Source organism: Centropristis striata, chromosome 3, assembly GCF_030273125.1.
Source record: "Centropristis striata isolate RG_2023a ecotype Rhode Island chromosome 3, C.striata_1.0, whole genome shotgun sequence".
NCBI lineage: Eukaryota > Metazoa > Chordata > Actinopteri > Perciformes > Serranidae > Centropristis > Centropristis striata.
In genome coordinates, this window is record NC_081519.1 from 32,634,626 (window position 1) to 32,648,444 (window position 13,819).

Below are 13,819 nucleotides of genomic sequence, written 5' to 3' on the forward strand. Positions count from 1 at the left end.
GTACAAGCGGCCGAAATGAGCTTCCTCCGTAGGGTGGCTGGGCTCAGCCTTAGAGATAGGGTGAGGAGCTCAGACATCCGGAGAGAGCTCGGAGTAGAGCCGCTGCTCCTTCTCCTCTAAAGGAGCCAGTTGAGGTGGTTTGGGCATCTGGTAAGGATGCCTCCCGGGCCCTCCCGTTAGAGGTGTTCCGGGCACGTCCAACTGGTAGGAGGCCCCAGGGAAGACCCAGAACACGGTGGAGGGATTATATCTCTCGCCTGGCCTGGGAACGCCTCGGGGTCCCCCAGGAGGAGCTGGACGTTGTGGCTGGGGAGAGGGGCGCCTGGAATGCCCTGATTAGCCTGCTGCCCCCGCGACCCGGCCCCGGATAAGCGGACGAGAATGGATGGATGGATGGATAATATTATTATGATAATTCCATATATAAAATGTACACTCATTAATGATATTGCATCAGCTATCTCTTTATTGGATTATGATGACATATCACAAAATGAAGGACACATACAGATATTTAAGATAAAAAAGATAATACTAAAAAGTCATGTTAATAAAATTAGAATAATTTCGTAACATGGTTATAAGCTAATATTTAATGAATAATTAGCTGTAGTTTGATTTCATTCTTGATTGTTTCTTGGTTGGTTATTATAGCTTTTTACAGCTTTCCGAACACATGGCCCTGTGTGTTTCACTAAAACTCTTTTCTCTTGCTCTCCCCCTTATTGTAAAACTTCCTGGTGTTCTTCTCTCCCTTCGGGTGACGCCATTTTTTCCCCTTGCTTTTCAGGATTGCCCGTTTCTCCTGCCACTCATAGGAGTCCTCCACCAGCACCTTTCCTCTGGAGGTGTAGCTGATGTAGGACCAGGTGAGGACAGAGCCGCTGCATGGCCTGAAGACACAATTATATATTTATATATATACGTCTATAAAAACTATAATAATGATTATATACGACAGAATATTTCATTTAAATAACATTGTGGTAAAGCTACACACACATACCCATAGGCATTGGGGTCCATGTACTGTAAGACCTCTCTGTAGCGGAGAGGATAATCCCAAATCTGAACGTCTGTCACTTGACCGTCAAAACTGAAAAAGTCAATCACTGGCTGACCTGTCCAGCCATACTGAACACACAAACAGAAGAAAGATTATACAGAGACAATAGTCTTTAAATATGATTACATACAAAATTCATCCAAGTTCCAAGAGGCAGTTTGAATTAGTCCATTCATATCTCTGATCTTTTTCAGCAGGATTTAGTGTTAAATTAATGTTAATTACAAAATGACCACAAAGAAACACAAAATGAACAAAAAGAGACACAAAATCACCATTAAGAGACACAAAAAGACCACAAAGACGCATAATTACCATAAATAGACACAAAATTACCACAAAGAGACACACAATGAACAAAAAGAAACACAAAATTACCACAGAGACATAAAATTATCTCAGAGACACAAAATGATGTCAAAGAGACACAAAATTACCACAAAGGGACACATAATGATTGTTTCCAGCTGTGTTTAGTGTTAAATTAGTGTTAAGTTATGCACATGTATTGCCAAATATATGATGGTTTTGGTCTAAAATCTTAAATTGTGCCAATAAAATTCAAAATTAAGGTTGCTCAGCCCTAGCCTGGGTATACCCAGACTGCCTTGCGCGCTCAAATTTAATTTCGAACCTCCAGGCAGTCTGGCAACTAGAGGGATTTCTTAGCCCTGTTTTAGGGATCCAATCACAGAGCGGGGAGGGACGGCAAGATGATGACGCGTACTACTCGGCACTTGGAAGCTTTCCGGATCCAACATGGCTGCTGCAGACGCGAAACTCTCTTTAGCTGTAGATGGTGTTTTAAATAGTTTAGAGCGAAAGTTGAAAGGCGAAAGGTCTCTTGGCGGCTCCGCTGTCCCCCGGCTCGTAGCGAGATCACCGGTAGCGGGGCTATTAGCGCCGCGCGGGCGGTCTCGGCGGCTCGTTGCGCCGAGCCGGCGGGCCGTCGGTCACCGCCGGTGATCTCGCTCCGAATCGGGGGACAGCAGAGCCGCCGAGAGACCCGCAGCAGCTTGTTTGTTGCCCATAAAATCAGTGGATGTGTGTGGCAGAATGACATGAGGGGTAATAAAGCGTGAAAATAAATAATCTTGCAGAAAGCGAGAACTGGAGAAGCAAAGCAGCAGCAACACTCTCTCATAGACACACACACAACAAACATCCATTTGTGTTGCTCTACTACATCATCTGGTATAACTGATCTGACTAGCTAAGAGCTACCTACAGACGCTTTGATAGCAGTCTAAGCGCCCAATAAACGGCTCTGGAGGATCGTAAACCACACCTCCTCTACGGAGAAATCCATTGAAGGTGTCCAGACCTAATCTCCAATGAGACTTGGTCTGGTGTTAGCCCTATATTTCACAGGCTTTTGATCTAATATAATCAAGTGAAAGTATGTGGAATTTATAAACACAAAAAAATGGTTTTAGTGTTAAATTACTCTTTGGATCCAAATACCAACCCAATAATCTAAGAATGTTCACTTGCATGTATTTTGATTGATCAGTGCTGCAGTTTGCTGGCCAACGTTTTGTGGTAGCAAAAAATCAGTCTGGTTCAACTGTGTTGCTGGACTGTATCCTGATTTTGTCTTAAATTGGTGTTAATGTCCTTGCAAATTGTTTCATGTCCTATAATTCTGTTTTGCACATGTAGTCCTAAAATATAAAGTTACTATCAGTACAGAATCTATAATTGTTTCAAAGTTTTTTAAATAATGAAGGTTCAGGGCCATATCGTTTCGCTCTACAGTCATGGAAAAAATTATAACACAATTTTTTCCTTCAATTTCTTGTTCATTCTAATGCCTGGTACAACTAAAGGTACATTTGTTTGGGCAAATATAATGACAACAACAAAAATAGCTGATAAAAGTTAAATTTCAGAGCTGATATCTAGACATTTCCCTTGGTTTTCTTGATAATAACCAGAATCATTATCAATAAAACCATGTTAAATGTCTTGATATCAGCTTTTAAATTAAACTCTTATGAGCTATTTTTGTTGTTATCATTACATTTATCCAACAAATGTACCTTTAGTTGTACCAGTCATTAAAATGAACAAGAAATTGAAGAAAACAATGGTCTAATAATTTTTTCCATGAGGGTTTATGGTCTGAAGGACAGAATTGATTGAAAAATGCCAGGGCACTGAACCAGAATTAACTGATAATAAAATGACTGTATGTAGAATTTAGAAACACTTGCGTGTTGTGTGATCTTGTGTTAAATTACTCTTCGAGTCTACCTGCCTTTAATTTATTAATTTATACAAGTAGAATGTGCTTCAGTATGTTCTTCTTTGTTCTCACCCGAGCAGACATCGTCTTCCTGATGCTCATGTTGGAGCCGCTGAACACCTGGGCCACATTTTTCACTGAGTCCACAGTGATGCAGACTCTGGTCCAGATGTCCTCTTCAATGTTTGGCCAGAGCTTTAAGTAAGGTTTCAGGTACAGCCGGTTCGTCCTGTACACGCCAAAGGTCAGCCAATACCCAGAATTACTGACTGCCACCCTCAGAGGGCTGCTGCTGGATTTACTGAGCAGGAAGAGAGTCTGAAGGTTTGCCTGTTCATCGGTCATGTAACGCAGACACACGGACACACCTGCATATCAGATGGAGAGGGTTGATCGACAAAATCATTTAGAAACTAACAGTTATTTGGTTGGTTGTGGAACATCAATTAAAAAAAGAACAGCCTAACTCAAGAACCAAAGCGTTAATTTTGAAATTTAAGTTAATTAAATGTAAGACATTGGAGGCACCTGCTTCTACTACTACCTCTAAAAGTACAATAAAGCAACACAAGACAACCTCAAAAAGATGCAATTACAACCACAGAGACACAAAATAACAGTACAGAGAAGCAAAATGACCAAGATAAAGAATCACAAAATTCCCTAATTTCAAAAATATTAAGAATAATAAGAATAAGAATAATAAGAGACAAAATATTTCAACAAAGTGGCATAAAATGACCAACAAAATGACCACAAAGGCATGCAAAATTATCACAAACAGACATGCAATTACCTCATAGAGACACAAAATGACCACAAGAAAACATAAATTGACCAAAACGAAACCTAAAATAAACCACAAAGACACACAAAGTAGTTCAAAGAGACACAAAAAGTGACCACAAAGAGACACAAAGTGACCTCAAAGAGACACAAAGAGACACAAAGTGACCACAAAGAGATACAAAAGTATATCAAAGAGATACAAAGTGACCACAAAGAGATACAAAATTATATCAAAGAGATACAAAGTGACCACAAAGAGATACAAAGTGACCACAAAGAGATACAAGGTTACCACAAAGAGATACAAAGTGACCATAAAGGGATATTAAGTGACCACAAAGAGATACAAAATTCTATCAAAGAGATACAAAGTGACCACAAAGAGATACAAAATTATATCAAAGAGACACAAAATTATATCAGAGAGATACAAAGTGACCACAAAGAGAGACAAAGTGACCACAAAGAGATACAAAGTGACCACAAAGAGATACAAAATGATATCAAAGAGATACAAAATGATATCAAAGAGATACAAAGTGACCACAAAGAGATACAGAATGATATCAAAGAGATAAAAAGTGACCACAAAGAGATACAAAATTATATCAAAGAGACACAAAGTGACCACAGAGAGATACAAAGTGACCATAAAGACATACAAAGCGACCACAAAGAGATAAAAATTGACCACAAAGAGATACAAAGTGACCATAAAGAGATACAAAGTGACCACAAAGAGACACAAAGTGACCACAAAGAGATACAGAGTGACCACAAAGAGATGCAAAGTGACCATAAAGGGATATTAAGTGACCACAAAGAGATACAGAATTATATCAAAGAGATACAAAGGGACCACAAAGAGATACAAAGTGACCACAAAGAGATACAAAGTGACCATAAAGGGATATTAAGTGACCACAAAGAGATACAAAATTCTATCAAAGAGATACAAAGTGACCACAAAGAGATACAAAATGATATCAAAGAGATACAAAATGATATCAAAGAGATACAAAATGATATCAAAGAGATACAAAGTGACCACAAAGAGATACAGAATGATATCAAAGAGATAAAAAGTGACCACAAAGAGATACAAAATTATATCAAAGAGATACAAAGTGACCACAAAGAGATACAAAGTGACCATAAAGAGATACAAAGTGACCACAAAGAGATACAAAATTATTTCAAAGAGATATAAAATTATATCAAAGAGACACAAAATTATATCAAAGAGACACAAAGTGACCACAAAGAGATACAAAGTGACCATAAAGAGACACAAAATGACCACAAAGAGACACAAAATTACTTTCCTGAAACTGATGTATTACGCAGTCTTATTTTAAAAATATTTTTCTTTTACCTTTTTAACCTCTAGTTTCAATGATGACTATGTAGTTTGTGAATGTACTCACCTGCAGTGGGAGATCCTGTGGTCCAGGGTGTGGTGTAGTAGGGCCGGGTCGGGTAGTGACGGGTCGGGTAGTGACGGGTCGGGTAGGGCTGGGTCGGGTAGGGCCGGGTCGGGTAGGGCCGAGTCGGGTAGTGACGGGTCGGGTAGTGACGGGTCGGGTAGGGCCGAGTCGGGTAGTGACGGGTCGGGTAGTGACGGGTCGGGTAGGGAGGGGTTCTGTAGGGACGGATCAGGTCGGGACGGATCGGGTCGGGAAGTTGGGTGTATGACGGGAAGGCATCGTCTGGAGAAAAATATGGTGAATAGAAGGATATTGGTCCCTTATTTGCAGACACCGTGATCATCTTCATGTTTAAATCAAGTCCTGTTCCTGTTCCTTGAGAAAGAAACAAAGAAACAAGTTGTGAGCATAATATTTCATGTTTTTTCCCAAATGCATCCTTAGATTATGAGACAGTGTTAGGAGAGTTACTTTTAAAACATGTTCCACTACAGATTACTGAATACATGCCCCTAAAATGTAATGTGTAAAGTATTCCATTAGATAAGTCAAATTCAGTATCAAAGTTAGAATACTTCGGATTACTTTAATACTTTTAATACTCTGTCTGAGCTCATTCATCTTATACAGCTCTGGAAAAAAATAAGAGGCCACTGCAAAATAATCAGATTTGCTGGTTTCTCTATTTACAGGTATGCGTTTGAGTAAAATGAACATTTTTGATTTCATTCTATAAAGTGCTGACAACATTTCCTCGAAAAATGCAAAGAAAACACATTCATATTCATTTTCAAACAACACAACACATTATCAAGTAAACCATGGAAAATGGCTTTCCCGGACTGTATGTATATATATATATATATATATATATATATATATATAGAGAGAGAGAGAGAGAGAGAGAGAGAGAGAGAGAGAGAGAGAGTATACAGTCATAGAAAGCCATTTTCCATGGTTTTCTTATTAATAACCAAAATCATTATCAATAAAACCATGGAAAATGTCTAGATATCAGCTCTTAAACTCTTATGAGCTATTTTTGTTGTTATCACTTCCTCTGTACACATCTGTCTATAAAATGTGCAATGTTTGTGTGTGTGTGTTAGTGTGTGTGTGTGTGTGTGTGTGTGTGTGTGTGTGTGTGTGTGTTTTAAACGCCTCTAACTGGAAATGATGCACCAGCCCATGTATAACAGCCACATTGTTACATTGGAATGCACCTAAACAAACCTTCCCCAAAGTGAAAGCAACTATTGCAGATGCAGATATTTTTGTGCTTGTGGCGTCTCACGACTGTCAGTTTGTCTACAGCTTCGCTCTTGTGTGTTTTACACTGTTTGACATTAATGTCTCTGTCAACAGTCGAAAATCTGGAACTGGGACACAGCCACAGTCTCACACACACAAAGAAGAGGAAGTTTGTACTCGACCCCTGACACACACACACACACACACACAGCTATATACTCTTATAACACACTTAGCTATGACAGTTGAAAAGAAACAGAGATAAAGAGAATTCCAGTAAAATGGACTTATAAGGACAAACGGAGAACGGGCAGGAGGGATAGCGGCATCGTTACTCGACAGATTATTTGTAATCACAAGTCAAATATGTCCTCAAAGAGCAGGAATGTAAACCTATAAAACATATTATTTATATTTTGTATCAATAATTTACATTTGCATGTGCAGCCACACAGCAGTACAAAAAGTAAATAAAGTGAGCTTGTGTTGATTTGAACACAAAAACACATCAATAATTTCCACATATAATATTCTAAAATAGTTCCTTCTGCGTTATGAGTCTTTCTTACTTTTTCAACTTTTAAGTTTATTTTGCTGATACTTTTTGTGTAAGGCTTTTACTTTGGTATTACTTTTACAAAACTAAAATATCAGAGCACTTCTTCCACCACTTATAGAAAGTAGAATAGAGGAAAAGAAAAGACTCAAACACCATAAATTTGTACTTCAGTCGTTACTTTCCACCACTGCACACTTGTTATTGTTATTGTTACGCTTGATATCTGACGGTTGGAGTAATTTTCATTAATTTCAGTTGTGAAAAAATGTGCAATACCTGGTGTGGTCCATCTCCATGTTTCCCCAGGTAATGTCTGAGAGTTTGTGGTGACCAGAGCAGACAGCACCACCATCACGATGGAAACATAAAGCTTCTTGCTCCTCATCTTCAGAGTCTCTGCAGCGAAGCGTCTGTGTGTGTCTGTGCTCCGTCTGAACAGGCTGCAGCTCACATAACCTACTTTCGTTTCCTTCTTCAGACGCCCGCAGACACTTTTAAGTTTCACTTCTGTGCAAAATAAACTCCCCCTGATTCAGCCTCACTCTCCTCCCACCAGTGTTGTTAACACCAGATTGTTCATTCACATTTAATCAAGCACTCTTTTATTCACTTTTTAGCACTTTTATTCCATTTTATGCTACTTTATACTTCAACTCTTCTACATTTTGGGAGCTCCTCCTGCTTCTGCAGATGAGGCACACCTGCTCCAAATCAGCATCAAAATGCACTTAAAGTAACAAATATAATGATAACAAAAAGAACTGATGGTTTTCTTGTGTATGATTTTGGTTATTATTAAGAAAACCATGGAAAATGTCAAGATATCAGCTCTTAAATTAAACTCTTATCATCTATTTTTGTTGTTATCATTGTATTTGTCCAAACAAATGTACCTTTAGTTGTACCAGGCATTAAAATGAACAAGAAATTGAAGAAAAACAATGGTCTAATAATTTTTCCATGACTGTATATCTTCTCATCTCAACCCTCAGAAATTAAACAAATAAACAAGTTTCTCAAGATGTCGATCTATCTCTCTCTCTCTCCTTATTGTTGTTTAATGAGAACATAAAAAATTGAGGAAGCAAATAAACGTAAAAAGAGAACAATATAAAGTCAAACATGTAAGATGACATGGTTATAAGACGATACATCTGTTCGTGTGGCCCCATGTGTTTCATTAAAGCTCTTTTCTCCTGCTCTCCCCCTCATTGTAAAACTTCCTGGTCTTCTTCTCTCGACCCCATTTCCCTGCCCTGCTTCTGATTGGCTGATTTTCCTCCCACAGATAGGCGTCCTCCAGCAGCACGTTTCCTCTGGCGGAGTAGCTGATGTCGGACCAGGCGAGGCCAGTGACTCTTTATGAAAAAGTTGTTGCTTAAAAGAAGTCCAAAAAGCTTATAACTGGTGCAACCAGACCATACTACACACACACACACACACACACACACACACACATACAAACACACACACCCGTAGACACCATTGGCCATGTAGTTGAAGACTTCTCTGTCGCGGAGAGGATAATCCCAAATGTGGACGTCTGTCACTTGACTGTCAAAACCTGGAAAATTAATCAAAGGCTCACCTGCCCAGACATACTGAACACACACACACACACACACACACACACACACACACACACACAGAGAGAAAGATAATGAGGTTTGAGGTAAACAGTAAATCTCATGGTAGACCGGGGGTAACTTTATCTTTTTCATCTTTTCATATAAGAAACATGTGCACTCATTAAAAGATACACTTGATATATTTTCACAGTATTTCTGCAGTGAAAAAACGATGAGGATTTCTAAGTTTACGAACTCAATGAACCTGCAGCTCCTGAACAGGCAGAGAGAAAATCCCTCCGAGCATGTGCAGAGTAAGTGTCATCACTGTAGCTGATTAGAGTCACTGAGTGTGATTCAGTTTGTCCTCGGTCTCCCCCAATCTGCCAGAAATGACCACTTGCATGTACTCAATTGGCCAATGCAGTGAGGTCATGGATAATGCTGCATTGCATTGCAGTTAAAGTTGAGCTTGGTTAAAACATTTTAATGCTGCAAGTTTAAAAATGTGGGAAAGGTTTATTGAAGTGGAAGGCTGGCATTTAACTTAACCCTTTATTATTTTCTCTTAGGTTATTAAGTTTACTGATATACGGTATGTTTTATGTGGTAATTATGTTTGATGTTTGTTTGTGTCTTTAGTTTTAATGTTATTTAATGTGTTAAAGTTCTTATTTATTATTGTTGTTTTATTTAATTATTTATTTAGGTTGGTTTTGTGACGTTGTTGTTGTTGTTCTTTTTCTTTTCTTTTCTTTTTTTTTTACTGTGTTTGTCCATTGGTGATTTATGTTGTGTTTTGTTTAAATTAATAAATAAAAATGTTTTAAAAAGTTAAGTTAAGCTCCACTCACATGAATGAGACATACAGGTCTGTCGGTCTGAACGAGGCCTTTCCCTGATACCAGAACTTAAAACAGCTTAAATTAAAATTCAGTCCAACTGTCAGGCTATAGCTACACACATGCAAAACAAGTGAGATTTGCTTCAGTGTTCTGTTTTGTTCTTCTTACCGTAACAGGAAAAATCTTCCTGATGCTCATGTTGGAGCCGCTGAACACCTGGGCCACATTCTTCTCTGAGTCCACGGTGAGGCAGACTCTGGTCCAGATGTCCTCCTCAATGTTTGGCCACAGCTTTATGTCAGTTTGGAAGTTACAGCTGCTGTAAGTCCTATCCAAGTACAGCCCATACTGCAAATTACTGCCTCCGAAGCTCAGAGGGTCACTGTCGTATGGACTGAGTTTGAAGAGTGAGGTACTGTCATCGTTCAGGAAAAGCAGACACACGGACACACCTGCTGGAGTCACATGGGTTGTATTGGATGACAACATTTTGTTAAATGAACAGATGATGCAGTGCATGAATTAAAAGGAGCAGCCTAAAATACACAATTATTATTATTTTTCATGCTCAACTGCACATGTAGCCATTAAACTCTGACGTGTCAGTCTTGTTTTTGTCCTGCTAGATTTTGCAGAAGAATTAAATTATTTCATTCAATTATTCCAGGTTGGACACACTGGAGGAGGTGGTGGAGAGATGACCTGTCAAGATGTTGGAGGCCATCCTGAAATACCCAGATCATCCCCTACACAAAACCTTTATGGACAAAAAAACAGCAGTGGACGGCTCCTCTGTTGCAAGACGGAGTGATTCAAAAGATCCTTCTCTCTGTCTCATTCTTACAGAGATTCTACCAGACTAACTGGATTTACCCTCTGGGATAAATACAGTCATTTAGATTAAGATTAGATTTGTTTTGTTCATTAAAATGTCTTGTTCAGTGTTTGGTTGGACTAACAGACACTCCAAAGCAGTCGATGTTAATTTTTCTTAGGTAATGTAATGTTTTTTTGCTAGCCAAAATGAACAATGATGCTCCAGTTAATGTTAACATGAGTCAGTCAGGTTGAGGTGTAGAGAGGCGTGTAGTCAGTGATCAGATCCCTCTCGCTCCTCCACAGTCCAGATATGGTCTGCTCCCCTTTTCTGGAAACAAGATGACAACAAGTGTAACGCTAAACTCGATGCCTCAAACCAACGGGTGACGTCGCGGTTCAATACGTCCATTATTTATACAGTCTATGGGCTGGAGCTGATCCCATCTGACATTGGGTGAGAGGCGGGGTTCACCCTGGACAGGTCGCCAGACTGTCACAGGGCTGACACATGGAGACAGACAACCATTCATGCTCTCATTTACTCCTACGGGCAATTTAGAGTCACCTATTAAACCTAAACTGCATGTTTTTGGACTGTGGGAGGAAGCAGGAGAACCCGGAAGGAACCCACAATGACACTCTTGCTGTGAGAGTGTCAGATAATCTATATTTGGTTGTATAGATTCTAAATGTACTCACCTCTAGTAGAACGTGTTGTGGTCAAGGAAGGTGAAAAGAAGGTTATGCCTCCTCCACCTTTGGACAAAGTGATCATCTTCCCATTTAAATTTACTCCAGATGCTTCTGGTGAAAGTTAAAGAAATCACACAAACAAGCTGTCAGCTTCATTTTAACAGAAATAATTGAGAAGTTTGGTGATAGATTACAAATTTATCAGTCAAAAAATCCCTTTAAATGAATAAAAACAACATGTTAGTCCATCGCTCTATTAGCTCCTATGTTCAAAAACAGATTACAAATATGTACTCAGTGGTGAAATGTAACTAAGTGCATTTACTCAAGTACTGAACTAAAGTACAGCATACTTTATACTTCTACTTCAGTACATTTTAGAGGCAAATATTATACTTTTTACTTCACTACATTTAGCTGACAGCTTTAGTCAAAACACAGTTCATAGTGTTTCTCTTTTTGCAGAAGTCAATCTACTTTAACCGCAAATGATTCAGGAGCAAATACAAGTCAGACTGCAGCTTTGGAATGCAGCAAAACAAACATTACAAAGAGGAGACAAAAGATTTCTCCAGTGATGTTTTGCTGCAGATTTTTGTGTTTGTGCCATCTCACCACTGTCCACAATTAGTTTTAAATCTTCCTCCTCTGTGGAAATGTCTGCCTTTATCCACAGTCAAACGTCTATTAAGTTTCTTGGTCTGCATGCTAATTATTCCTTGCTGAAATCACAACATAAGAAAGTTTTTTATTTTTTATTAACAGGCTCAGAAAGTGCTGAGAGTCAATATGAAGTGTTGAACTGACACAGCGAAGGCCCTCATTGAAATAATGAATTCCCTAGCTTCTTATCCTAACCCTTATCCTAGCCTTCACCATCACAACTAAATTCCCAACCTTAACCCTAACATAAACCTGATTGTAACCGTAACCCGAAAACAAAGTCTGAACTCTCAAACAAGACATTCTCAATAGTTTTCTTGATAATGATTTTGGTTATTATCAATAAAACCATGGAAAATGTCAGCTCTTAAATGAAACTCTTATGAGCTATTTTTGTTGTTATCATTATATTTGTCCAAACAAATGTACCTTTTGTTGTACCAGGCATTAAAATGAACAAGAAATTGAAGAAAACAATGGTCTAATAATTTTTTCCATGACTGTATATTTTTTCCACACCACAGAAACATGTGTTATTAAACACCCAGCTAAATGAAATGTAAAAAAAAATGTGGATTTACAAGAGTTAAAAATATGAGCTGGGGGAGTGTCCCCTGAAGGCGCTGAAACCTGATATCTGATGTATAGTTTCTCTGCTGACTTCCTGCTGCTGTCACACTCTCTGTCTCTCCCAGAATGCCAAACAAACTATGGAGAATAAGACACACCCAAAAAAATCCCGAACACAAAACTGAAAAAAAAAAACAGTTTCATTTAAAAAATATATATTTTTTCAGTTATTATTTCGTACCTTGTAGAATATGTTTTTATACAAATCTCTGTTTCTGTTACTATCCATGGTGTTAGCGGCTCGGTTTTGACCCGTGTCTTAAATTATCCATAGAATACCCTCAGAACAATTATTTATCATCCAATTTGTTTCTTACCTCTTAGTTACCTTGATAGGCTTCCTTATCCATAAAAATATTAGTTTTAATATTCTTCATGTGGTCCCCTGGCACTTGCTTTTGACAACATACCCCCTTGTTTTCAATTTTTTAAAAATGGTAAAATGAACCTCAAGAGAATGATGTAAATAAATAAAAAGTTGTTATCTTACCTGACTATTACTGAGGGCTATAAGAAGGCATCTCTCAAATAAATTGTTTAATTTATTTTTTTTATTTTAATGTTATTAACTATAGTAACATCTAAAGGAGTTGGCTGTCAGTGGACTGTTGTCTTATTGAGCTGACAGTGTGTTTATAATTTAGGTTTTGGTGCTAAATATTGTTTTATAAACTTATATTATATAACTGGGTCGAAACCAACCCAAACGTTATAATGTTCACCAGGGCATTTTATAATTTAGTGAAATAGATTTTTTATTTTTTGTTTTATTTTGCTTAAATACAAGTTACTGACAAAGTCAAAAAGCCTTGATGCAATAAACAAAAGTTGTGTGGTACTTTTATGCATTTAAAACCTAAAAACGGGTCAGTGGCGACCCGAACACAAGAGGAAGGTTAACCAAGAAGGCAGTTAACCCTCTATGGTACGCATTATGATGCCAGTTAGGAAAAAATGTTTGGAGTGATTTTTTTGTCTTAAAATAGACTAAATAAACATAATCTGAGAGAGAAAGAAAGAAAGAAATTTTATTAAAAAAAAAATTTTGTGGAAGTTTTTGGGGTTTGTTGTCCGTAGGCAAGATTGTACCATAACAGTGCACAAGTGAAAAAGAAAGTTTTTAAAATTAATTTTAACATAATTTATTTAATAAAGCTTCAGTAGCTTCAACAGGGTACAATACATAACATTTTTAATTTAAAAACATTATAAAAGGAACTTTTTTAACCGGTTTCTTGTCTGAATGTTGCCTGTAGGAAAC

At 38.0% G+C, this 13,819-nt stretch overlaps 1 protein-coding gene across 1 annotated transcript; it reads right to left on the reverse strand.

The window, feature by feature from the left end:
* Positions 1-445: 445 nt before the first annotated feature.
* On the reverse strand, positions 446-7,819 carry LOC131968302 (uncharacterized). The gene is made up of 5 exons (XM_059329122.1): positions 7,617-7,819; positions 5,531-5,905; positions 3,387-3,682; positions 1,007-1,134; positions 446-893 (listed from the first exon to the last, which is right to left on the reverse strand). Exons 1-5 carry the CDS (start codon positions 7,723-7,725, stop codon positions 695-697), a joined length of 1,107 nt encoding a protein of 368 aa, XP_059185105.1. The 5' UTR covers positions 7,726-7,819; the 3' UTR covers positions 446-694.
* Between the last annotated feature and the right edge of the window lie 6,000 nt (positions 7,820-13,819).

Coding starts and splice junctions, on each gene's coding strand:
- LOC131968302 (XM_059329122.1), bottom strand. CDS start 7,725: ATGAGGAGCAAGAAGCTTTATGTTTCCATCGTGATGGTGGTGCTGTCT. Junction 5,906..7,616: donor ATGGAGATGGACCACACCAG/GTATTGCACATT, acceptor TTCTTTCTCAAG/GAACAGGAACAGGACTTGAT. Junction 3,683..5,530: donor CACAGGATCTCCCACTGCAG/GTGAGTACATTC, acceptor TCTGATATGCAG/GTGTGTCCGTGTGTCTGCGT.